This window comes from Mustela nivalis (genome assembly GCF_964662115.1).
Source record: "Mustela nivalis genome assembly, chromosome: 7".
In the NCBI taxonomy this organism is placed as follows: domain Eukaryota; kingdom Metazoa; phylum Chordata; class Mammalia; order Carnivora; family Mustelidae; genus Mustela; species Mustela nivalis.
The window spans coordinates 95,965,013-95,990,213 of record NC_139026.1 but is presented as its reverse complement, the minus strand read 5'-3'; the positions used below and the strand labels follow the sequence as shown (position 1 = coordinate 95,990,213).

Below are 25,201 nucleotides of genomic sequence, written 5' to 3'. Positions count from 1 at the left end.
CCAGTCTGCTCAGCGGCCTCGCTATTCACGTGACATTTTTTTTATGATTAACCTTGTTGTTCCTCCCCTTTCCCTCCCTGCCTCTGGTCCCCTCCCCCTACCTCTCCCTGTACCTCCCTTTTCTCTTTCCTGTTCCACATGCCTCTCTGCTGGTCCACAGCCAGTCCCGGCTCTGCAGCCCTCTCCGCAGCCTGTTCAGTTCTCTCCAGGCTCCTGTCCCCAAGTCCTTCTGCCAGTCTCTCCGCCCCAGCAGTACAACATGGTATAAACTCTGTTCCCCTCTATGTCATGTCCATGTGTGGCCTGTATCTGTGGTACGTCTGTGGGGTCCATCTGGGACAAAGTAATTGCGCTTTCTGGAGGGCCATGTTAAAAGGCGTTTCTTCTTAAGCAAAGGACTAGCACAGGCTGAGCTATATTTTATTGTCGTGGCCTCATCACAGCACTTTAGGCATCAGAAGATGCCTAAGTGTAAGACAGATAGGAGCACTGAGTTTCAGGCGGGGGACAGAATGGGATATTGCTCTAACCTGGGCTTCTCATCACTCTCCTGTATGCATCCTCATCTCACCCCCTCTCTGGACATGTATGAACTCGCAGAACCCAGTTTATCTTGTATAGGCTGGTTTTCTGTAATTTCTTTTGAAGATAAAAGCACAATTGCAGATTTCTCTGGCATCACTGGTTAAAAACCTAAAATGTTCCTCTACCTTACTGTGTTATTTTATATTAAAAAATAGCCACTTCCAGTGCATAACACATGCTGTTTTAATTGTTTGTACCCTCACTACAAATCCTGTGAAGGCCTAATTTACTTCATAGTTGTTAACTTCTATCATGATTATGAGAACCCTGGTTGTGTGTGTGTGTGTGTGTGTGTGTGTGTGTGTGTGTGTGTATCACATGGTCTGACTTTTTACTAGAATCCCCTCTTTCCTTCCATCTCTCATCTCCATTCTGAAAAGTTCGGGAATATGGTCCTCAAAAAAAGCTGCAGTCCAGTCCTCTTACCTATCCCTGCCCACTAACGTAATGAAACAGCTAACTTGAAGATCAGATTCCTAAAAATTAAGTGAAACCATAGGAAAGCATTGTCATTTATTTCTACTAGTTTGTTTTTCAAAAGAAGTCCTGTTCTTACGCTTGCATGTGTGTGTGTGCATGTGCCTCTGCGTGCGTGTGTGTGTGTGTGAATTACTGTCCAGGAAGCAGAAGGAACAGGGAAGTTAAATTCTGACCTGTCATCATATAAGTGAGAGGTGGAACACCGTCCTTCCCTCTTGCTGCTTAGAGAAGAAGGCTGAGAGAGGAGGCAATTACAGACTAGCCTGTCAGTCTCCTTGCCCTCCAGCTCAGCCACTCAGCCTGGCCTCCTTTCAGAGGTGAGAATTGGAAGTCGTTCCTGAAGGGCAGGAGAACTCTAGGCAAGTGTCAGAGAACAGAGGTGGAAATGACCTCGAGAGGAGGGAGGAAGGAGATAAACAGCAGGAGGGGGAGCCCACCCTTTGACTGGATAGGCAAAGCTGAGTAGCCACATGAACCTAGCCATCCCTAGTCCACTCAAAGTGTTATTTAGGTCCTTCATTATAAAAACAGGATCTATGGCAACATAAAGCCTTTTGTATGGTTAGAGACATGAGGGAGGCACAGGAAATGGAGGACTTAACAATCTTTTTTTTTTTTTTTAAGATTTTATTTATTTATTTGACAGAGATCACAAGTAGGCAGAGAGGCAGGAGGAAGCAGGCTCCCCGCTGAGCAGAGAGCCCGATGCGGGGCTCGATCCCAGGACCCTGGGATCATGACCTGAGCCCAAGGCAGAGGCTTTAACCCACTGAGCCACCCAGGCACCCCAACAATCTTTTTTTTGACCCTAATTAGTTTGTCCTATCTTTTCTATATAAATAGAAAGTTGTGTTTTTGCTCCCATCTCTCCAGGACTAATTCTGATTAAAGTCATAGTGAGAGTGGCCATTGTCATCTCACATGTGGTAAGGAGTCTTATTCTGGAGTTGGGCCTCAGACACCCGTTCAGTTAATAGTAGGGTTGGTTTTTTTTTTTTTTTAAAGATTTTATTTATTTATTTGACAGAGAGGGAGATCACAAGTAGGCAGGCAGGCAGGCAGAGAGAGAAGGGGAAGCAGGCTTCCTGCTGAGCAGAGAGAGCCTGATGCGGGGCTCTATCCCAGGACCCTGAGATCATGACCTGACCCAAAGGCAGAAACTTTAACCCACTGAGCCACCCAGGCACCCCTAATAGCAGTTTTTTTTTTAAAGAGTTTATTTTTAAATATCTCTACACCCAGTGTGGGGCTTGAACTCACAACTCTTAGATCAAGAGACTGAGCCAGTCAGGCACCCCCGCTCACAGCAGTTTAAAAACACCACATGACAGAGGCTTAGGGCTAAAAACTGCCTCCCAGGGAATGGAGACAGGAGTATCCCAAATTGGTGTAAATAAAGAAGGCTATAGAGAGGGTTGTTCTGTCTGTCTGTCTGTCTTTGTGTTGAAGCCAAATACAGGGGGCTTAATATGACTTGAGTCCTCAAGTCTCTCTTGCTGTCTCAACAGGCAGAGGACCTCAGCAACCCCTTTGGACAAATGAGCCTTAGCCGCCAAGGTTCTACTGAAGCAGCTGACCCATCCTCAGCTCTGTTCCAGCCCCCACTTATCTCCCAGCACCCCCAGCAGACTGGCTTCATTATGGCTTCTACGGGACAGCCCCTCCCCACGTCCAGCTATTCCCCTTCTAGTCATGCGCCACCTACTCAGCAAGTTCTGCCGCCCCAGGGCTACATGCAGCCCCCTCAACAGGTGAGCAGCACGGGCTCCCACCTTAAACCACTAAGTCAGTTTGTCCACTATTAATAATCTTTCTTTCCTCATCTAGTTTACGAAGATCAGAGGGGATACCTGTCCCCACTTCAATTTCCCCACCTTGCACTTGAGTGTTGTCTTTCTGGGCAGAAGGTCATCCTTCTGTATGACATAAGTCATTCCTGTTCTGTTTCAAACTTGTTTATTAATGTTGCAATTGCAGGTCCAAAAACATCTCTATTTACAGATTTCTCGCCATTGACGCTGAAGCATTTATTGATTTATTGGTTTAAAGATTTTTTTTATTTGGGGGCTGGGGTGGGACAGAGGGAGAGAAAGAATCTCAAGCAGGTGCTGTGCTGAGTGCAGAGCCCAACTCAGGCTTGATCTCACGACCCTGAGATTATAACTTGGCTGAAATCAAGAGTCAGGTGTTTAACTGACTAAGCCACCTAGGTGCCCAGACCCTGATGCATAGTTGGCGATGTTGGGGTTGAATTTAAGGAAGCATCTCACATATCTGTTTCCTCTCACCATAGATCCAGGTTTCTTACTATCCCCCTGGACAGTATCCTAATTCCAACCAGCAATACCGACCTCTGTCTCACCCGGTGGCCTACAGCCCCCAACGTGGTCAGCAGCTGCCTCAGCCATCCCAGCAGCCTGGTAAGAGGAACTGCTGGGGTAGGGGAGCAGTAAATAGGGGAAGGGCAGAGACTGGGACAAAGACAAGAAGTACCTTCCTTGGTTTTGTTTTTGTTTTTGTTTTTAAAAAGGCACAGGAATGATTAGTCCCAAGAGGGACCTAGGATCTCCAGAAAAAGAAAAGGTGAAATAGACAGGAGAAAGAAAATCACTGAGCAAGTGTGACCTCCTAAACATTGTTGAGACATGCTAATGTCTTCTCTGCCTTGCCTGTCCCTAGGTTTACAGCCCATGATGCCTAACCAGCAGCAGGCGGCTTACCAAGGCATGATTGGGGTCCAGCAGCCACAGAACCAGGGCCTGCTCAGCAACCAGAGGAGCAGCATGGGGGGCCAGATGCAAGGCCTGGTGGTTCAGTACACTCCACTGCCTTCTTACCAAGTGGGTGCATTCAGCACTGGGAAAGATCACCCAGTCCTTGGGATGAGGAAAAGGAGGACAGTCTCCCATGTCATCCAGTGTGACAACTCCGACACTAAAATACTGTTCACTTTCCCCCTAGATTTTGTAGGTGTTTTTCCTCTGAGAGCCCAAAGAGTCTGAGAAGGTGGTCTTTATTTAAATTGTTTGGTCTTTATTATACAGCCGTGCAAATGAGTATATAGCCCAGAAAACTAGTATCTAAAGGAAGTCAGGCTCCTTTCTCTACGTCAGATGCCCAAGGGAGGTGTTTGAAAAAGAAGGAAGTGCAGAAAGCTCTGTACACATTTCCTTTAGGCAGATGAAGAGAGTAGGAGGAGTCTGTAAAGGTAGGGAAGGAAGTCAGTGTCCTGGTCTGGTGATGACTTACTTGGCCATTCTCTGGATGAGCTCATTAGGAGTACAAGTGGTCATTCTCTTCTTATCTCTACCCAGGTCCCAGTGGGTAATGACTCGCAAAATGTGGTCCAGCCGCCTTTCCAGCAACCCATGCTGGTCCCTGCGAGCCAGTCTGTGCAAGGGGGCCTCCCAGCAGGGGGCGTACCAGTGTACTACAGCGTGATCCCACCCGCTCAGCAGAATGGTACAAGGTGAGGACTCCCAGAGAGTTGGGGCACATCTCCCATAGACCTTCCGCAACTTTCCAGTGACCTAAGAAAAGAAGGGCAGGGGTTAAGATTCCAGTGGTGCCCTAAAGCAGGTAGACTATGAGGGAGTTCATTCTTCTTTTCTCTTTACTGTTTTGACATTTGAATAAGACCTGATCAGCAGAAAAAAAAATTCCTGCTTCAGAGACAAAGGCTTTATGATGTCCCCAGTTTTTTTGTTTTTCTTACCAGTTTTTCAAATCAGTGGGATTTAGAACTATGGTATAGAGACTGCTCATCATTAAAAGAGGCAATTTGGAGTATATATATATGTAAATTTTTCTGTGTACCTCTGTTTATATCCATGGATGAATCTCAGTCTTTTTCTGTGTGTCTGCTTATGTGTGTGTGTGTATGTGTGTATCATAGTATAGGTTATAGCTGATAGAATTTTAAAGGTCAAAGCCACCTTAGAAATATTTAGTCCAGGGGCCCCTGGGTGGCTCAGTGGGTTGAGCCTCTGCCTTCAGCTCAGATCATGGTCTCAGGGTCCTGCGATTGAGCCCCACATTGGGCTCACTCCACAGTGGGGATCCTGCTTCCCCCCCACCTGCCTGCCTCTCTGCCTACTTGTGATCTCTCTTTCTCTCTGTCAAATAAATAAATAGATAGAAATATTTTTATTTCTTTTTATGTTTTATTTTAATATTAGAATAAAATAATTATATTATTTTTATTATATATATATTTATTATATAAACTAAATAAAATATTTTATTTTTTACTCTTTTTATTTTATTTCCACTCCCCCTTTTTAAATTTTTCTCCCTTCTTTTATAAATGAGAATATTCCAGCTAGGTAAGAAACTTACTCAAAGTCAACCAGCTAGTTAGAAGTAGAGCTGGTTAGAAGAAGAGCTAGTTAGAAATAGAGCTAGTTAGAACTAGAAGTCAAGTCTGGGCCTACCTATATGTATGTCTGTGTTTCTCACAGTGTGTATATTCACTTCTCTTTTTGTGTGTATGTTTCCATGTTATCATGAGTACTGGGGGGAATTCCCCATTTGTCTTTAGGTAACTCTGTTTGCCATTGTGTAAATAACCTCAGTCAGACACCTTCTTAGTTCTTTTTCACCCATCTCGCTCTGGCACTGTATGTCTGTTTCTGGCACTTTGTGTTTTTCAGAATGTGTGTGTGTGTGTGTGCGTGTGCACGTGTATGTGTCTGGTGTTTCCACACTGTTGGGAAGAACATGTGTCACTAACATTCCATCTGTAGCACTGATTAGCAGCTTCCTAATTGAAAGATGATCAAGTACAAATATATATAATTAACTTTGAACTGATGAGTGATTTTAGAAATTGCCTGGCAAATTGGTCTGGGAATGACTGGCTGCTGCCTGTGCTTCCCACAGGGGAGGCCCGGAAAGCAGCAGCTGTTTGCCAGGAGCTGTGCTCCTCCCTCTCCCACTTTAACCCTACTCTCTTTTCCACCCCTCAGCCCTTCTGTGGGTTTTCTGCAACCTCCCGGCACTGAGCAGTACCAGATGCCTCAGTCTCCCTCTCCCTGCAGTCCACCACAGATGCCACAGCAGTACTCAGGTAAGAGGGTAAAGAACTAGAGGTCTTGGGTACCAGCCAGAGCAAACAGTGCTAAAGGGATTGTGCTCTAGAGCCAGGAACGACAAGACAGTTCAGGGATTGCCTCTGTTCCCAGTGTAGCGTCACCATGAGGAAAGACCAGGGTCCTTACTGGTGTTTTCCAGGGGTGCTGAAGTTGACCTCTTGAGAGGTAAGGCTGGTTGCCCTGTCTCCATTCCCGGGAAGCCACATCCTTTATTGGGTTCCTTATTTTCTTTCTTTCTTAATTTTTTTTTCCTCCTTGAATCCAGCATTACACTCACTGTTCTCATGCCTTTGAGACATGAAGTATTTACTTTTGTCTGTTGCACTCATTCTTCCTATAGACAGCTTTACTTTTCTGTTGGGAGTGTGAGGGAGGCTGATAAAATGCATTTTAAGTCATATCTTAGATTTGTTTGGCAATTTTTCATACATGCTCACATACATTGTGTCATTTTAATTCTCACCACAACTCTGTGAAGACGAGATTTAAGACTTGAAGAGGATAAATGACTTGCCTGAAGTCAAAATCCTAGACCTTGAACTTGGGTCTTTTGCTTCTTCATAACCCATCCTGCACCCTCAATATCACACCTTCAACAGGTCTCTGTACTCTTTTCCTTCCCCTCCACTGGGAAAGAAATGACTATCATGTCAATAGCTAAAGACCATCTTTGAAGCAGCCACTGTCAGGTGAATAGGCTGATGCCACGCAGCCTCTCACTTTCCGCCTTTGCCAGGAATTCTCCCAACACCCTTGTTTGTAGCCCTTTCACCCCACTCTGGCATAGCATTACACTGCAGCTAAAGCAGCTTTAGAGGTTCTCCAGCCTGGCGGGGGGAGAGGGTTGAAAGGTGTTATCTTTTTTTTTTTTTTTTTAAAGATTTATTTGACAGAGAGATCACAAGTGAGGCTTGATCCCAGGACCCTGAGATCATGACCTGAGCCAAAGGCAGAGGCTTTAACTCACTGAGCCACCCAGGCGCCCCGAGAGGTCTTAATGCAGTCTCCAGACATTCCCATTTCCCTCTGTTGTGGGAATATCAGCGTGCCCTCTTCTGGTGAGAAGGAAGTATTTTGACAGTTTTCCCCATTTTAGAAATAAGGTTTTCACCTAGGAGTTTTTGCACTCTGGTGTTAGTTAAATGCTGTGGAGTGGATTCCAGAATTAGTCTTGTTCATAAGACATGATCAGTTCTTACCTTCAAGGAGCAATGACTTCTCCCTTCATTCAGACCAAACATGGCTGTCTCACAGGGTGAGAGGTTTTAAATTCAACAGCCTTTCCCCTTTTATTACGTTACTGGTCTCTCTAGCTTTTTCTCCTAGTGTCCACCAGGGGCACTTGATCTTGAAATTCCCAGCGGGATATGGAAATTGTAGAAACCAGCTCCAAGAACCCCTGTAGCCTCTGGTGGTGGTTGCTACTCCAGGGCATTTTCTCTCTTGTTTGTTAAAACAAGTACGGGCATGTGCATATGGGATTATTTGTATGTGCATTTTTATGTGAATCCTTAGTGGTATCTCAGTGTATGTATTGGGTCTCTGTGGTTGTATCTCTTCATCTTCAAATACAAGGTCTTCAAATCCAAAACAAAGCAAGTGAGAAGAATTTTTCACCACTTACTCCGGACTTAATGCTGGGTTAAGCAAACTGGAACAGCTCTTTTTCTGAAAGTTGGCAGCACTAGAGGTCTGGGCTGGGATTGAAAGGAGGTCATCTCTGCTCTTCCCAAATCAATAGAAACGGATGAAGCCCTCTTTATCTTCTAGCTCCCTTACTTCAGAATCTTCTGTTATATGTCCTTTCTTCCAAACTGCCCTGATTGATGGATCTTAGGCTTTTCTGACTGATCCCTTGTTCTTTTCCTAGGTGATGGGACCCTCTGTTCCACCCATGTCACCTAAGAGACCATATTCACCATATCATTGATTTTAAAAGTCTTCAGTCTCTGCTTTTGGAATTATAAGAGGAGCTGGAAATAAAAAACAAGTGCTGCTTCTTCCTTCCTTTCCAGTTTACCCTTTACTGGGAAGATAGAAAGCCTGCATAGCCCACAAGGGCTGCTATGTCACCTTCAGAGGACATTTACCCGCCCTTCTCCCATGTAGCAACATGGTCACTTTTCCAAAAATAAAGGCAGGGATTAAGATTGGCTGTTCCTGGAACAACTGTTCAGGCTTATTAATACATTTTTGTAGTTGTCCATTGTACCCCCAGGCCTAGACCTTAATTCCTCCACTGTGATATTAGACAGCACTATAACCCCAGGAAACACTTTTCTTCCCACTGATATGATGGCCCATGGCCCCTTGAGGTTTCTCCAGAGGAGCTTGTCTGCGGAGGAGGCACACAGACATGAAATGGCAGTGATACACACAGACTCCCCGCTCACAGTGACACAGCGCCTTGGCCGGAGTGACATATGTACAGAGATAGCCTCTCACAGACTTACTGCTCATTTTGTAGCGGAGGGAATTCCAAAGCAAGACAAACACTTTCCTCTCCCACTCACTGAAGATATTCCTTTCCTTCCCCCAAAAAGGAGAAAAACACTAAGATACTATTGGATTGTATCCTGTAATATGGGAAAGATGCCTGTGGATATTACTTTTCTGGACATTCCTTTCCATAGATTTGATTCCTCATGGTAAGGAAGAAGCCTTATCAGTCTTCTATCTCAGTGATTTAGGAAAAAAAAAAAAACAACAACTAAACAAAAACCAATTCTGCTAGACATAAATGTCATCTGTTTGTATTTATGCGGTTTGCTCTGCCCAATCGACCTTTTTGCCCAGGTTTAATGATGCCACTTAAAAAGCCATTCACACGTCCCCTCTCCTTTCAGAGCTTTCAGGCTGAAATTGATTTCCTTATTCAACCCCCTTCTCCCCCTTCCTGCTTCAACCCAGGCTCCTTCCCCCAACCTGATTACATGGAAGTGCTGTCACTAGGTAGTGAGGTGGTTTTTCTCTTCTTTCTTTCTTTCTTTTTTTTTTTATTGCCACGTCCATTAAGAAGTAGCGACAGTTCAGCTGTTAACGGATGCCACCTGCTTTTGGCTTGAGGAAGAGAAGCATAAAAATCAGCTCATGGGCGGTGTAATGCTATGTGTCCTGGCTCAGTGAAAGAACAATGCTCCAGGCCAGCGGGGGAGGGCTTAGTGTGAGGAGGACCAAGGCTGGGACTGAAACCTTAGCTTTGGTTTTGTCGGGATCAGAGAAAATAATATGAAGACTTTGTTCTCTTTCCCCCTCCCCTTGAGCCCTCTAATATCTCCTTATGGCTACATGTTGGTATTAGAAAGAGCTTCCACTGCCTTGCTTATGCCCATACCCTACACACTCACATGTTTCCCCCACCCTTTCTTGGCCTGAGGCACTAGGCTCAGATTATGAGCTGCCTTCTAGAAAGCTGTAGATTTGATTATTTTTGCGTTGGCCCCCTCAGGTAGCAATGAGGTGTTTGAATAAGGTCAATTGCAATTTTGTTGGTAGAGGATGTTGGAGCAGGTGGGGCTCTTTGGATGGGGAAAGAAAATGCCCAGAGCAACTATCGTAAGGGGGGAGTTGTTAAATGTATGACACTCCACAACTATTCGATTTTCTGGTGGCCCTTCTACAAGCCATGCTGATGAATACCCTGTCCCCTGTGGCAGAGGATGGGGAGAGGCGAGCCTGTCGCTCTGAGTATTTGTGCTCTCTGATTAGATGAACCCAGAGGGTGGGGGCCACAAATTGACTAGAGAATAGGGCACAACAGATGCTGTGTCTCCAGAGCTGCTCTCTCAGGCCTCCCGCCGCTTCTTTTCCTTCCCTTTGACCGATGCTACCTGAGAAAAGCAATCATGCTCACTTCTCAGCATGACTGGTGCCCAGGGCAGAGGCTGCAGCATTTTCCGTCCCAGGAAGCAGTGTGACAACGGCAGCAGTGGCAACCTCAGAGCACTGAGCCATGACAGTGGCAGCACTGCGGCAGGTTTTCAGGCTAGCCACCCAGTCCCATTTCTCTTCTGCCACACACACATGGACTTATCCTGTCCCCCATCAGAGATCTCACCTCAGAGGTCAAGAGCAGATGCTCTGGCTGGACAGTCCCCTGTGGGGAAGCAGAGCTCCTGTCCGTCCCTTCCAGCAGGGACTGTCATTCAGACTGCTTCTCCCTGGTCCCATACCTTGCTTTTCACCGTGAAGATGATTCAGGACTTAATGTTCTTTTACACTGAGCTCTTTGCTTCCCCCAGCTTGTGACAGGGTAAGGCTATCCATGGTTGTCTGTGCTAAAACCTCAGGATCACATCCAGTCGTCTGAGCCTGTCAGCGAAACCTTCAGAGAGTCTGACCCTCCCACTCAGTTGCCGCCGTCACAGCTCTAATTCAGAACATCATCTTTCTTTTTTCTGTGGCTTTCTAATCCGTCTTCCTGCCTCTGGTCCCTCCACCCTTCAGCCGTTTTCCATCCAGCCACTTGAGTTAGCTTTATGGAGTTCTGTTCCCAACACCTACAGGATAAAGATCCTTACTAGAAAGTGCTTCAAACTCTGACACTAGCTGTTGGCTTAACATGTGACTCCCTGATAGACTGTCCATCCTGTAAGGGCAAGGACACTTTTGTTTGTTGTACTCCTTGAGTACCCAGCGTAGGAACTGGCACATAATAAATGTTCAGTAAATGCTGAGTAAATGAATGAACATATCTCATCTCCTACTTCCCCTACACAATCCCTATGCCTCAGCACCTTGAATTATTTTGTCCTTTCCCAAATATGACATACAGCCATTCCCACTTCAAGCAGTTATTGGCCTGGCTTAGGGTAGCGGTGTGCACTCATCTTCTCCAGAGCAACCAGAGATCACTGACCTATCTGCAGCCATTACCAGAAAAGCCTACACATGCCTGCAGCCCTGGCCCAAGCCCCAGGCTGGACCTATACCTTGCCCAGACATTTAAGCAATCTGACCTGGGCATTTGGTAATACCCAACTTTGACAGAATGAAGTAGTTTTCTGCCAAGCATACCAAAGTGCCCCTCACCAGGTGAAGGCCATGGGACCCATGTCTCTTCCACTTACACTTTTCACTGGTTTGGGGAGAGGGGAGTCAGACACTAAATCAGCAACTATCTCAGATTCCTGACAAGACACAGTTTAAGTGACCCTGAGGCGAGTGGGTAGATTGCTTACTGGCTTTCACACTCAGGGTTAGTCGGAAAGTCAAAATACAGTTTGAGTTGACAACTAATTCCTTTCTTCCTGCGACTCAGGAGTGTCACCTTCTGGACCAGGCGTGGTGGTCATGCAGCTGAATGTCCCTAATGGACCCCAGCCTCCCCAGAACCCATCCATGGTCCAGTGGAGTCACTGTAAATATTACAGCATGGACCAGCGTGGGCAGAAACCCGCAGACCTATACAATCCTGAGAGTAACCCCCAGGTGAGTCCTGCAGCCCAGCATTGTCTTGGCAAGGAGGAGACCAGATTCTTCTTGGAGAATAATTTTTGCCATTGAGTGAGCAGCCTCTTCTACTTGCATTTCCCTGGGTACTCTTCGGGGGGAATCATTAGAAATAGAGGAGAGCATCTGCTTGCAAGGAACCTAAGCTCTAAGGGACACATACTTAAAACACTGTGTCAAAAAATATATATTAAAATAATACAGATCGGGGCACCGGCATGACTCAGTCCATTAAGTATCTGACTCTTGATTTTGGCTCAGGTCATGATCTCAGGATCATGGGGCTCTGAGTTCAGCAGAGTCTACTTGAGATTCTGTACTTCTCTCCCTCTCCTCCTCCCTACTCCACACTCACTCTCCCTCTCTCTCTCAAATAAATAAAAAAAATTTTAACAAAATACATTAATTATTAATACACATTAATTAGGGACTATGGGGGCTGTTGGAAGGAGCAATCTGACTTTGACAAAGCTCTGCAAGAGAAGTTTTCTGAGTGAGATGAATTTTAAGCCAAGCCATAGGAATATCCAGAGGGTCATATTTGCTGTATGTATGATATGTGTGCCTCTCTCTTCCACAGGCCAGCACTCAAATGAGCAGCAGCCCTGTCACATCTCCTACCCAGTCTCCAGCACCCTCTCCTGTCACCAGTCTCAGCAATGTCTGCACAGGACTCAGTCCCCTTCCTGTCCTCACACAGTTTCCCCGGCCTGGGGGTCCAGCACAGGGTAAGGGGTTAGAATAGGGCTGGCTGCTGCCCTTTACAGCCCATTCCCAAGTGGGAAGACCCAGGTGATAGTGTGGTACTTAAGCTTGGAAGCAGACCTCAGTTTCCTAATCTATAAAATGGGATTGATCCAAATAAGATGGAAATAATTTTATCTGTTTCTGTCTTGGCTGTTGCAGCAGTAGTGAAAACCAGATGAGAATATGGTTTAAAAACTTCAGAGTGCTCTGAAATCTAGCATTTATCAACAATAAAGTAACACTTATGGTGCTTACTGTGTATAAAGCATGACTGTAAGTGCTTTGCGTGTCTTGTATTCACTCAACCTTCAACACTGATGAATAGAAAAAGTACCCAAGCTCTCATTTCCAGTCACAGAGCCAGGATTTGAACCTAGGCGGTTTGGCTCCAAGCCTGTGTTCTTATCCACTCACTATATTGCCACTCAACAGAAGTCAGACACTTGAGCCCTGGACTTGGGGTAGGAGGATCTATATAAGAAATTCGGGGCACTGGGCTGGCTCAGGCGGTAGAGCATATGACTCTTGATCTCAGAGTTGTGAGCTCAAGCTCCACGTTGGACATAGAGATTACTTTTTTTAAAAAGGGGGAGGGAGGAGGGAGGAAGAAAGGAAGGAAAGAAGGAAAGACATTCATAAGGGTCTGTAGGTTTCCCCCAGGGTCTTTTGTCTGCAGTGGACAGAGCCCTTCTTCAAGGGTGAGGGAACTTAAAAGCCTCATTTGCCTGAGATACAGCTGACAGCCGTGGGGTTTAGGAAGAGAGACAACTCTTTAGTCAGTCACCTGGGCACTCCTATCATAGAAAAAGTAGGAAAAGTATGCATTGTTGTCATCTATCTCCAAAACCCCCTGAAGTCTCATGAAAGTTATATCATGAAGTTCTAATTCCCAGAAAACCATCTGTCCTTTCTCCCTAGGTGATGGGCGCTACTCCCTCTTGGGCCAGCCATTGCAGTACAATCTGTCTATCTGCCCTCCCTTGCTCCATGGCCAGTCAACTTACACGGTACACCAGGTAAGGGTGTCCACCATCAAATCCCTCTTCTCATCCAGGCCCCTATCTCTGAGCCGTCCACCTCAACCAGTGGCATGGACCCAGGCGATAGATAGCACATTGAGAATGAATAAAGTGGGAGGGAACTTACCCCTCTCCCATACTCATTCTTCCCACCTGACCCCAGTGCCAAGGGGGAAGGACTCTGTTTCTCAGTGGCCACTCTGGCCAGTCTGCCTGCCTGGTTGGGCAAGATCCTCAGGGTCAGGTGCCGCTCCTTAATCTTTCAGACAGACATTAGGATGCAAGGCAGTCAATGTTGTTTACCTGGGGTAAGAGTTATCTTTGAAATGTTGAAGGGACAGAGTGGATTAAAGCATGGAAACCGGAGCAAAAGACAAGCACTCAAATCTGCCTCCACTGACCTGGGGACAACAGATGTCGGTGAGTGACAAAATGCTGAATCTCCAAGTGAAGGTGCTCATCCCTCCAGCCTGCATTACTAGCCTAGGATGAGTGAGAAAAGCCAGTTTAGGATGTGGAGTAGAAATAGGACCCTTTTGTACTCAAGAGCAAGGAGAAACTGGAGAACTAAAGTGTCTCAGTACTTATCAGGCCATTTCAGGTCTTGGAAAAGGTGATGGTAAAAACTGAGTATAATACAATGGCTGGGGGTGCTGAGCCTATTAACAGGAGAGTCTTGTGGGAGTGGTCCTGACCCCAATCTAGGATGTCTGCCTTGGTAGTTCTCCTAGTCCTTCAGCAGAAGCTCGACAAGAGAATGTGGGAGAGTAACCCCCTGCAGGCCTTCCCCACTAGGCATACAAGATCTCTCAGGTTACCCCTATTTGGAGGGGTTTGCTAAACAAGGAAAGGCAGGGAAATGGACTTCCCTAGATGATAAGGAAGAGGGATCTCTGGGAAGGGGATGACTGGGATATATTTCAGATTGGGCTACTGACTTGGCACAAGAAATGAGGTGTAGGTCTCCAGATCTGAAGAAATCTGGGATTCTGACCCCCAGTTTCTTCTTGGTCTAAGAGAAGAAAAGTTTTCTTTGTTTCTCCTAGATGCCTAGATGGTGGGGTGTTGCACTGGTTTGGGGAAGGTGGGTGAGGCCAGGCACTTGAGGACACTGTCAATAGACTTGATTCGGCTACAGAATTCTCTGCAGGGAGCTCACTAGTCCTCTCATAACCATGTCATTTCTCCTCCCCTTTTAGTCTTGGGCCGGGTGCTGGAGGTGACAGATCTCCCTGAGGGCATCACTCGGACAGAAGCGGACAAACTCTTCACTCAGCTTGCCATGTCTGGCGCCAAGATCCAGTGGCTCAAGGATGCTCAGGGGCTGCCTGGCGGGGGTGGGGGGGACAACGGTGGGACTGCTGAGAACGGCCGCCATGCAGACCTCGCTGCCTTGTACACCATCGTGGCTGTGTTTCCCAGCCCGCTGGCTGCCCAGAATGCCTCCCTTCGCCTCAACAACTCTGTGAGTCGCTTCAAACTTCGAGTGGCCAAAAAGAACTATGACCTGAGGATCCTGGAGCGAGCCAGCTCCCAATAAACAGAGAAGGGGAAGGCACCAGCGCAGTGGGGGCATGGGGGAGGGGGGCCGAGGGATCCTTACAGACCACGGACAGAGGCAGAAAGGAAGGTGACAGACACTGAACTGGAGCCTAAGACAGTGGGGATGAAGATGGAACAGACACACTGGCACTGGACTCCTTCTCGCTCCCCTGCCATGGGTCCCCTCTTTTTCCCCAGTTGGCCCCTCCTTGCTTCCCTCTCCTTCCCATCCTCTTCTGCCATTTTTTATCTCTTCTCCCACCATGAAATTAATTTTTTTCATATTTTTTTGGTCAGGTAGATTTGGAAGGGTCCCACACTCCCCTATTCGATCTCCTTACCATCCCAAGCTCCCTTTTCATTTCTGGTCTTTATGAATATATTTATATGGACAGAATTAAGAAAAGCAAAATTGATTTCCCCTTTCTCTCACTTCCCCCATCTTGTCTCCCCAAACCCCAAAGAGTTAAAACTTAGGCCTCCCCCCACCTCCCAGAACACTTGTATATTGTTTGTTTGAGGTTTGTGCCACAGTAACAGACAGTATTTAATTGCACATACAGATGTTTGCTGGGTATATTCACTGTAAATTTTATTTAATCTGATTTTTTGTTTGTTTGGGGGGTTACTTGGGGGGAGGTTGATTTTGTTTTTAAATATAAAAAAAAAAAAATCTGTCACTGGACGTCAGTCCCTGTTTCTCTGTTGCTGCCCTCGTGTGGGTAGGGGTTGGAGGTCCTGAGTATGTACAGTTCCACAGCTATTAGAGGGATCGCATATAGGTTGGGATGGCTTTTCCTAGCTGGCATATGTACACGTACCTTGCTAACAGTATTCCCTCATTCCATTCTCCTCCTTGCCCATAATATTTGGAGAGATGGCTGGGTCACCAGTGGGACCTTTGTTCTGGGCTCCCCCCCACTCTTTCAATAAGTGTGGTTTCATCAAGCACATCAGTTCTCAACTCCAGACCTCTGAGTCCTTATTAGTAAAATAAGAGACTTGGACTAACTAGGTTACCTCTGAGGTTCCTTCACTGTGTTAATTCTGTGATACTCATTTAGGGTCCTCTTGTCTGGAGAGGGGTGAGTGAGGTCCAAAACTGGGTTGAGATGGTGGCTTCATACATGTCCAGAATCTGATCTTTTGGAAACTCTTCAGGGCTGGAGGAGTTGGGTCTTTCTTTAAAACGAAAGCCATTGTGTTCTGCGTGGCAGGACAGAAGTGGGTGTTTTTTAGGGTAAAAGGTCCATCAATTGAACTTGCAGTGCCAAGATGCCATATTATCCAGGCACGCTCAGCAGTCCCTGTCCTGTACAACTGAAGAAAGGTGAAAAGCAGACATTCCCCCACTCTGCATGGATGGAGCTTTTCCTCTCTCTGCCCTCTTGTTGCACAGCCTGACAGACCGGAGCCATTAGGAGCCATCCAGCAACCCCTATTCAATCTCACCCACCCCTTAAGGAAAAAAAGAGCAGTGACAGAAATGACAAAGCACATTACCCTGGAAATCTCTTGGGTCTGGGTAGCAGTATCTCTAGCCAGGCTCCTCTGAGGCTTGTCTGACCCAACCTCCAACGTAATCCTTTACTTCTTACAGATACAAGGGATAAAGCAGCACTACATGACTACATCCAAATGGCTGTCCTCTGAGATGGGAGTATCTTCTCTTTCAGCCATGTCACAGCCCAGAGTAGAAGGCTGCATCCCTGTGAGATAAGAATGCTAGATACCTCACTGACCCATAAGTTCATATATCGGGGCGTCAGATGAGGGAGACGGAATCAGGGAATCAGAATGATTTCAGAAGTGTGGGGCATAGCTGTCTTACCTCAAAAGTTTTCAGTCCTCGCGGGGAGGCAGACATTACTTAGAGAAGATAAAACCCCTCTGTGTGGTAACTGCCTTCTGTCCAGTGGGAATGATACCATCTCTACCTGACCATCACTGCACTCCCCCAGAGCCTCTCAGAAATCCCAGGCTGGATTTTTTTCAGTAGCTCTTAGATTTCTCTTTACCCTGAGGACAAGATTTTAGAATGGGGGATGATGGGAGGATATTCCTGGGCACACTGGAGGGAATAAAGCAGTGCTATGCATGTTCTTCACTCCCTTTCAGGATGGCAGCGAGGTACCCTTTCAGCTACCCGTGGATAAGGATGCAATCTAGTCTGGCTGATAGGAAACCTCGGAGAATTGAAATTTTCCTTTCTTCACCAGTTCCTGGCCCTTGGCTTCCTAAAGGTTTGAAGTAGAGTTAGATCAGTGTTTGTGGGTATGAAAACACAGGGCCACGGGAAGACAGCGGCTGAAAAAATCAAAAGCTAGTTCCTAAAGTAGGTCCAGGGAAGGTAGAATTGGAGAGGTGTTTGGACCTTGGGGAAAACTGTACAATTTGATCTATACCTTCTGTCATCCAAAATCACCTGAATGAGTATGCGGCATAAACACTGTCCCTTCTTGAATTCAGCCAGGACTGACCTGTATACCATAGATAAAAAACCAGGGCGTAGCAGCTCTGGGGGATGGGAGGAGTTAGGGTCCAGCCCAGCCCAGACCTCCCCGTGTCCAATTTCTCTGTGTCAGCTGTGTCACTCAGCTGTCCACTTTCCTCCAGCCCTGTCATTTCAGCTCTGACACCAAGGCGAGAGACTGGGAGGTCTACAAATAACGTCTGGGTAGCCGGTGTGAGTACAGAGGGTACTGGGGGGGCTTAGCCCCCAAGGAAGAGGACCAGTCCTCCCCCAGCACCACCATCAAGACCCCAGGGGCTCCCTCTTCCCTCCACAGACTGTGGACTGACTTAGGGAATCCCAAACGTAAGTTGCCTCTTCATCCTCTGTCCATTGCCAGAACTGCTCCCCGCAACTTCCCCAATCTGTAGCCTTCAGTGTCTTCAGTTTGGCCTGTGAGTAGTTAGGGTTTTAGGAGTGAAAGTATGACTCCAGGACAAGAGCGAGGATTGGAGGGTGGGGTGGGGGTGGGGTCAAGGGAATGGAGTAGTAAGGGAAGGAAAGGCTCATATTACTCTGAAAACTTAAAATAGCCAAGGACTGAAGCAGGCTGGGAACTAGGCCCTGGGCCCCTGGGACTCAAGAAAGGGGTAGGGGTGAACAAATGTCCCCAGCCCATCCCTCCAAGCATGCTTCTGGACACACATTGAACCTCTTCAAGAAAGGGAATCTGGAAGGGTGTATGTCACCTCTCCCTTGCCCACAGATTCCCAGGAGAAACAAACTAGGCAAATCTCTAAACCATGTAGCTTTGAGCGCTATATTGGGGCTGGAAACTCAGGTTACCCCTCAGGGTGGGGAAGGTTTGGTATCAGTTTGAGGAACCAGTTGGAAAGTTCTTTAGTCTGTTGCGCTTTTCTCTGGACCTCCATGGAATCTTTCTGTCCATAAGCCTGTGAAAGGATTTCTGTTTAACCAAATTTCTCCCAAAGGCCACTCAAGGACCACCCTGCAATGAGGGACAAGAATTAGGACAGGAAGAGTGACAGGGATTAGATTTAATAGTGGGGTCCAACCTCTTGCAGGATGACAGAAAAGGAGGTGCTGGAGTCCCCTAAGCCCTCCTTGCCAGGAGAGACTCGGCAAAGTGGGGTGAGTCTGGGCCTGGGACCCCCGGGTGTGGGGAGCTGGGAAGCCACCACAGCCCTTGAAGAATGCTTGAAATGATCTCACTTGAATGTGACTCCTCCGTCATCAGAATGCTAGCCAGCACGTGTAGCCCCCAATACTCCTAATCCTGGGGGGTGCCCCTTGCCCACACTAGAAAAATGTTTAGTTAGCTTCAGCCTTACCTGCTCTAGAGAGCATGACAGTTCTTTTAATTTTGGGTTTCCTCCCCTCCCCCATCCTCTTCCTCCCTCAGCTACAGCGGCTGAAGCAGTTATTCAGGAAGGAGTCTCGGGGAACAAAGGAAATGGAGCTTCCCCCAGAGCCCCAGGCCAATGGGGAGGCAGTGGGAGCTGGTGGGGGGCCCATCTACTACATCTATGAGGAAGAAGAGGAAGAAGAAGAGGAGGAGGAGGAGCCCCCCCCAGAACCTCCTAAACTTGTCAATGACAAGCCTCACAAATTCAAAGATCATTTCTTCAAGAAGCCCAAGTTCTGTGATGTCTGTGCCCGGATGATTGTGCGTGAGTCACGAAGGGAAGTGGAGAGAGCGTGATGTTGAAGACAGGAGGTGGGGGAACAGGCACAGGAGAGAAGCATTTGTATGGCAGACAGGCTGTGGCAAGAGGTGGCTTTAAGAAAACACTATCAGTGGGGCGCCTGGGGGCGGCTCCCTGGGTTAAAGTTCTGCCCTCGGCTCAGGTCATGGTCTCAGGGTCTGGGAGAATCAAGTCCAGAGTCAGGCTTTCTACTCAGCAGGTAGTTTGCTTCTCTCTCCCTCTCCCTCTGTGATCTCTAGCTCTCAAATAAATATATAAAATCTTAAAAAGAAAACACTATTGAAGGGGCACCTGGGGGGCTCAGATGGTTAGTATCCAACTCTTGATTTCAGCTCAGGTCTTGATCTCAGGGTCTTGAGTCCGAGCCCCAAATGGGGCACCGTGCTCAGCAGGGAGTCAGCTTGTCCTTCTCCCTCTGCTCCTCCCCCACTTGTGGGCACTCACTCTCTCTCAAATAAATAAATAATCTTTAAAAAATAAAAACAACACTATTAGAAACTGATAGTGTTGGGTCCTAGAAAGGAAAGGGACCTGAGAGCTAGAGCAGCAGCACTGCTACAAAGGGAAGGGGAGATCAAGAACCTCACCCAAATGTTCTTCCCTCTCCCAAGTCAACAACAAATTTGGGCTTCGCTGTAAGAACTGCAAAACTAACATTCACGAGCACTGTCAGTCCTACGTGGAGATGCAGAGATGTTTCGGCAAGATCGTGAGTAGGCTCTGGGAAGTGAGGAAGTAGAAAGGAGAGAACGCATAGCCAAGCTCCCCTCTTCCAGTCCCTCCCAAGTCATCACATCCATTTCCCTGCTTTTTCCTTCTCAACCTGTTTCTTACTCTAAGAAGGGATTGCGCTCATGGGAGAGATGGGGTTGTGGGTCATACCCTGCTGTCTCTAATGCTTTCTCCCATCCCATCCTACAGCCCCCTGGTTTCCATCGGGCCTATAGCTCCCCACTCTACAGCAACCAGCAGTACGCTTGTGTCAAAGATCTCTGTAAGTGCTCCATGTGGGACCCGAGGGCAAGGGCAAGCTAGACATGGCTCCAGCACCACTTCTAGATTTGGAAGCCAAATTCTGAAATAGAAAGATTCTGTTTCCCATGGTTTTCTCTCATCCCAATATTTTAGCCAACTTGAATACAGAGTCAATATTCCTGTTTGATAGCTGAGGGAGATAAGATTTAGTGAGGGCTCCACACAGCTAGCAAGAGGCAGAGAGCCAAGACTGAAACTTTCATCTGCCTAGCTTCAAAATCTGGGCTCTTCATATATAAAACTATTTCTGAGCAAGAACGAGGATTCTTGACTGTCCTCATCCTTGATACAGAGTAATACCAACCTCAGGGCTAGACCAAGAGCTGTGGGCATCCTGGGCAGATTCATAATTTGGTGCCCCTTACAAACAAATTCATTGACAATTTACTCAACATTTATTTGGAGGAGAGGCTGAACTTTATGAGGAGCATGGGTGGGAAAAAGAAGAACCCACTGGTGGCAGCCCCCAGCTTGCACATGCCACTCAATGGGACAAAAGCCAACAGTTGAAGGACCACTCTCCTTAGAAGGAGAATAGTGATTGTGAGCATTCCCCAACTCCCAGACAACTTAGTCGCACAGTTGTCTTTCCAACAAGTGCTCTGCCTGGAAGGAGTGCTGTTAAGTATTTTTCTCCATCACATGACATTTCCAGTGATGTTTTTAGAGCTCTTTATAGATTGATGACTTAGATATGCCCAGCTGACCCTACCCTAATTCTACACACACACACACACACACACACACACACACACACACACACGTATCCATCTACTCCATCCCCCCATTTCTCCCTTATTTAGAAGGTCTCTGTTTCCTCCACAGTAATGGCTTCTTTCTTCTTCCCATTCCCACTAGCTGCTGCTAATCACAATGATCCTGTGTTTGAAACCCTGCGCACTGGGGTGATCATGGCAAACAAGGAACGGAAGAAGGGCCAGGCAGATAAGAAAAATGTGAGCACCATATTTTCCTTCTGAGGTCCCTCTGAGAGATTCCCTGGAGCAGCAAGTCCTCTCTCCTCTCTGGAAAGCAGACAGAAGCCAGGGATTCTCTTCCCCTAAAGTGAAACATAACTCAACAGACAATTTTTGCATATAATATCAGAGGGCTTCAGATTGAGAACTCCTGCCATAGCATGTACTTTCTCCAGAAACTCCCTTCTGAAATTGTCAGATTAAGCACCGTAATCCACTGAAGCCTAGGTCCCAGACTGCCAGCATTGCTGAAAAGAGGCAAGAGCCATACTTTTGGATTTGGGGAAGCAAATATATCATGCCAAGTAATTAGAATTCTAGAGCCATGAAGGGACCATGAAGATCCATGAAGGATCCATGAATATCATCTTGTCTGACTCAATTACCCTACAGACAAGGAAACTGAGGCACCAGACTAGCAGCCAAAAGTAACTTCATTTCCTTTTGTATTAGGGTTACTAGATTGGTAATGCCATAGACTTGCATTCAGTTTGGCAAAGAATTTTTTAGCATATCGTTACAGCTTTCTGGATAACCAGGATGGACTGATGTGGATAACAGTTAGATGGAGCCCTAAAATTGGATGAATGACTGTGCCCGAAGGATTCAGGTCCTTTAGGGAGTGTCTAGCTAGACGGAGATTTCTGATACCTTATAACATGATTTGGTCCTCGGTCCTCACCTATGGAGATTTTTCTCACTGATACAAATGAAAATATAAATGGCATTATCCCTGAAGTTTGTGGGAAACCTAGGAGGGAAAACCTATACACACAAAAAAAGTATATTTAAATATCTTACAGACTAGAAGAAAAGCCCCAAACCAGTCATTTGAAATTTTGTAAGGAAAAATGTATATGCCTGTTCTTGGATCAAAAAAAATCAACTGCACAAAAACAGAACTAGGGATTGGCCTCAGAGTCATTGATATGGAGGTTGGGTGCAAATTAGAGATTTCTGTAGAATGAACTATGATTTACAAGGCCCTAGCAGTGTGACGTGACTGCTTCCAGAAAGGCAAGCACACTAAGGTTCTATTCTCTTAAGGGAATTATAAAAACTGTGCTGCCCATTTTTTTTTTTTTTTGGTCTTATACACTAGAGTATTTTTAAGAATGGACATAGTGAAAATTCTGGAAATAGCATCATGAGGGAGGGGGTGATTTGAAGGGACTAATTAGGGAAGAAGAGACAGAAGGGACTGATCAGCTATCCTCAGATCTTCAAGGGGACTATGTTTGTTCTATATTGCTCCAGAGGCCAAATCAGGACCAATTACTAAAAGTTACAGAGAGACCGAATAGGTTTAATTTAGGGAATTACCCTCAGATGGCATGAGCTTACTTTGTAAGGTCGTGAGCTCTTGTCATTAGCTACATTCAAGCACAATATGGATGGTCCACCTACCAAAATGTTTTACAGGAAGCTCAGGCATTCGGCTGGTGGTTGAACTAGGTGTTTCCTCCAAGGGTTCTTCCAACCCTGAGATCCTATTATTCTGTAGTTGGCTGGCCTGGCTGGAGAGCCAGGGCAATCATGGGTTCCCAAGAGAGCATCTTCCTAACTCTGGTACCCCCTCCAGCCTCTAGCAGCCATGATGGAAGAAGAGCCAGAGTCTGCCAGACCAGAGGAAGGCAAAACCCAGGATGGTGAGTGTTACCTACCTCCATCCCTAGAGATGGAGTAGGGTCAGGGGCTTGGTTGTGATATAGGATGGAGGGCCAAAAGGTATGCCGGGTTTGGAGATCAAAGAGGCTCTGCAACAGAAGAGTAAAAGAATGAGGGGCTACCCTCCAGTAGCTAGAGACAACTTGTTGGTGTTTCCCATCCCAGGAAACCCTGAAGGGAATAAGAAGGCTGAAAAGAAGACACCTGATGACAAAGTGAGATTCCTTTTCCCTGCAGGGACCCCAGTCCTCTCCCCAACCCAGGTGTGACACCACTCATGGCCTCAGCAGAAGCTCACATGGGCATGGGTTCCCATCACCCTTAACCTGCCTTCTCCACCACTTCACACACATGCATGCGTGCATTCATGCACGCAACAGAATCCTCATAGTTCAGGGACCTGGAAGAGAGTTGTAATGTTGTGTGCCTGGAGAATTCCCCTGCCCTGGACTCCTGCCCCTCAGTGTGGGACAGAGGAGCCCAGAGACTCATCACCTTCTTTCACCCCCAGCACAAGCAGCCTGGCTTCCAGCAGTCTCATTACTTTGTGGCTCTTTATCGGTTCAAAGCCCTGGAGAAGGACGATCTGGATTTCCCGTGAGAGGCCGTAGGACTGGGATGGGCGTGCACCGGGAGTGGAGAGGGGAGAGCCTAGCTCCCAATGGGAAAGGAAAGCGGGGGCACTCAGGGCTTGGAGCCTGTTGGGGCTGGACCTGGGCCAGATAGGTAAGTAAGCCCCCTACATCTCAGAGGCCTCTCCCTTCCTCTCGCAGGCCTGGAGAGAAGATCACAGTCATTGATGACTCCAATGAGGAGTGGTGGCGAGTAAGAGAAATGGCTCAGGCTAGGGTGGGACATCACTTGACTTTAGAATCTGAGACTGAACGACTGACTCGCCCTACCATCTCCTCTAGGGGAAAATAGGGGAGAAGGTTGGATTCTTCCCTCCAAACTTCATCATTCGGGTCCGGTCTGGAGAGCGTGTGCACCGCGTGACCAGATCCTTCGTGGGAAACCGGGAAATTGGGCAGATCACTCTCAAGAAGGACCAGGTAGGGGCTCCTGGGTGGCACAGTGGGTTCAGCAACCACCTCTAGCTTTCTGCTCAGCTCATGATCTCAGGGTGGGAAGATTGAGCCCTGTGTGGACTCTGCTTAGGGTGGAGTCACCTGAGATTCTTTCTCTCTCTCCCTCTGCCCCTCCTGCTTGTGCTCTTTCTCTAAAATAAATAAATAAAATCTTTTAAAAATAGAAAATAAATATAGATAGATGATAGGTAGGTAGGTAGGTAGAACTGACCAGGTAGCTCTGGTGCCCCAATCCAACCCCAGGCCCCAAGGTTCCTTGGCAAACCATACTCCTTGCAGATCTTAAGCCATTAACAGGGCTAGGATAGGCCTGCATATATCCAGGCTCCCCTACTCTCCTCTTCCACCTTTTCCCTGGATCACTCTCCTCCCTAAACCTTTAATCCTTCCTTCAGATCGTGGTCCAGAAAGGAGATGAAGCCGGCGGCTACGTCAAGGTCTACACCGGCCGCAAGGTGGGGCTGTTTCCCACCGACTTCCTGGAGGAGATTTAGGCGTGCCGGCGCCTGCGGACGGGATATACCCAGGCCCCATTCTGGGCAGGCCCAGTGGAGGTTGGGGGAGGAAAGGGGCGAAAGCAACTATGCTGGTTGGGGGAGGGGAGGGAAAGCCCGCCGGAGCTAGACGGGGCTTCGGGTTAGGGACTGGTTCCTGCCCACCCACCCCCTCCCCGGCCTCGGGCTTTGGATACCTGGCGGGCAGAGCCGCCTCACCGGCAACTCCTCAGGCCCAGCCCTTGAGAGCTGGAAGAAGAAGAACGCGTCTCCAACAGGAGGCGCCCCGGGGGTGTGGGAGGAGAACTGTCGAACGCTGCGACTGTATTAAAGTTTTGAAAAAAGTTAGAAAAGTTTGTTCTTTAACTGGGGGCCGAGTCGAGGGCATAGGAAGCCGTGGAGAATCCTCCCCAGCTGTGTCAGCTCACTACCATCGGGTAACCGGACATCCACCTGGGCCGAGGCCGGTGGGAGATGGGGAGACAGGTGCGTCCGCCAGGCGAGGTCTGTGTTGTCAGTGAAGAAAGGGGAGCCTGACTGGAGTCACTGCCCCCCCCACCCCCCGCCGCGGCGGCTAGGAGGACCTGGCACCAGGGTAGTTCCCCTAGCTCTCGGCGATTTAGCCGCGGGCAGCCCCCTTGCGTTTCAGAACCTGGCTCAGTGCCGAGCTAGGCCGCCAGGGGGCGATGCAAGATCTCCGTTGGAGAGCCAGGGACGGGGCGGGAGAAGGCGGGGTGGGGGGGTACGGAAGGAGAGAACCTGAGACACGGTGCCGGAGACCCTGGGCCTGGGAGGGGGTGGGGTGCGTGCCGTCTCCATGGCAACACTTCCTCAAGTCCTCTG

General features: G+C 47.6%; 2 protein-coding genes across 51 annotated transcripts in view; both read left to right on the top strand.

The window, feature by feature from the left end:
* R3HDM2 (R3H domain containing 2) overlaps positions 1 to 15,602 on the top strand; it is a 164,875-nt gene extending 149,273 nt beyond the window's left edge. For 27 of the 50 annotated variants that reach the window (XM_082741913.1, XM_082741902.1, XM_082741889.1 and 24 more), the window contains 10 exons: positions 2,574 to 2,816; positions 3,359 to 3,485; positions 3,745 to 3,905; positions 4,380 to 4,534; positions 6,033 to 6,133; positions 11,419 to 11,588; positions 12,190 to 12,337; positions 13,275 to 13,372; positions 13,711 to 13,795; positions 14,575 to 15,602. In XM_082741913.1, coding sequence (XP_082598039.1) covers positions 2,574 to 2,816; positions 3,359 to 3,485; positions 3,745 to 3,905; positions 4,380 to 4,534; positions 6,033 to 6,133; positions 11,419 to 11,588; positions 12,190 to 12,337; positions 13,275 to 13,372; positions 13,711 to 13,795; positions 14,575 to 14,915 — 1,629 coding nt within the window. In that variant the 3' untranslated portion in view covers positions 14,916 to 15,602. Of the gene's footprint in view, positions 1 to 160; positions 263 to 2,573; positions 2,817 to 3,358; positions 3,486 to 3,744; positions 3,906 to 4,379; positions 4,535 to 6,032; positions 6,134 to 11,418; positions 11,589 to 12,189; positions 12,338 to 13,274; positions 13,373 to 13,710; positions 13,796 to 14,574 lie in introns of all 50 variants that reach the window. The other 23 variants (XM_082741899.1, XM_082741921.1, XM_082741898.1 and 20 more) reach the window with 1 other exon arrangement.
* A 1,433-nt stretch (positions 15,603 to 17,035) lies between these two features.
* STAC3 (SH3 and cysteine rich domain 3) lies at positions 17,036 to 24,711 on the top strand. The gene is made up of 13 exons (XM_082741969.1): positions 17,036 to 17,160; positions 17,534 to 17,735; positions 18,455 to 18,521; positions 18,793 to 19,060; positions 19,708 to 19,805; positions 20,018 to 20,090; positions 20,990 to 21,087; positions 22,691 to 22,757; positions 22,942 to 22,991; positions 23,288 to 23,373; positions 23,550 to 23,601; positions 23,691 to 23,828; positions 24,260 to 24,711. The coding sequence occupies exons 3-13, from the start codon at positions 18,456 to 18,458 to the stop codon at positions 24,356 to 24,358; spliced, it is 1,095 nt and encodes a 364-aa protein (XP_082598095.1). The 5' UTR covers positions 17,036 to 17,160; positions 17,534 to 17,735; position 18,455; the 3' UTR covers positions 24,359 to 24,711.
* The last annotated feature ends 490 nt before the right edge of the window (positions 24,712 to 25,201 follow it).

Bases quoted from the DNA above. Each gene is read 5' to 3' on its own strand.
- STAC3 (XM_082741969.1), top strand. From the start codon at position 18,456: ATGACAGAAAAGGAGGTGCTGGAGTCCCCTAAGCCCTCCTTGCCAGGA. The intron at 19,806-20,017 runs GTGAGTAGGCTC...CCCATCCTACAG, and splicing joins AGAGATGTTTCGGCAAGATC to CCCCCTGGTTTCCATCGGGC. The intron at 22,992-23,287 runs GTGAGATTCCTT...TTTCACCCCCAG, and splicing joins AGAAGACACCTGATGACAAA to CACAAGCAGCCTGGCTTCCA.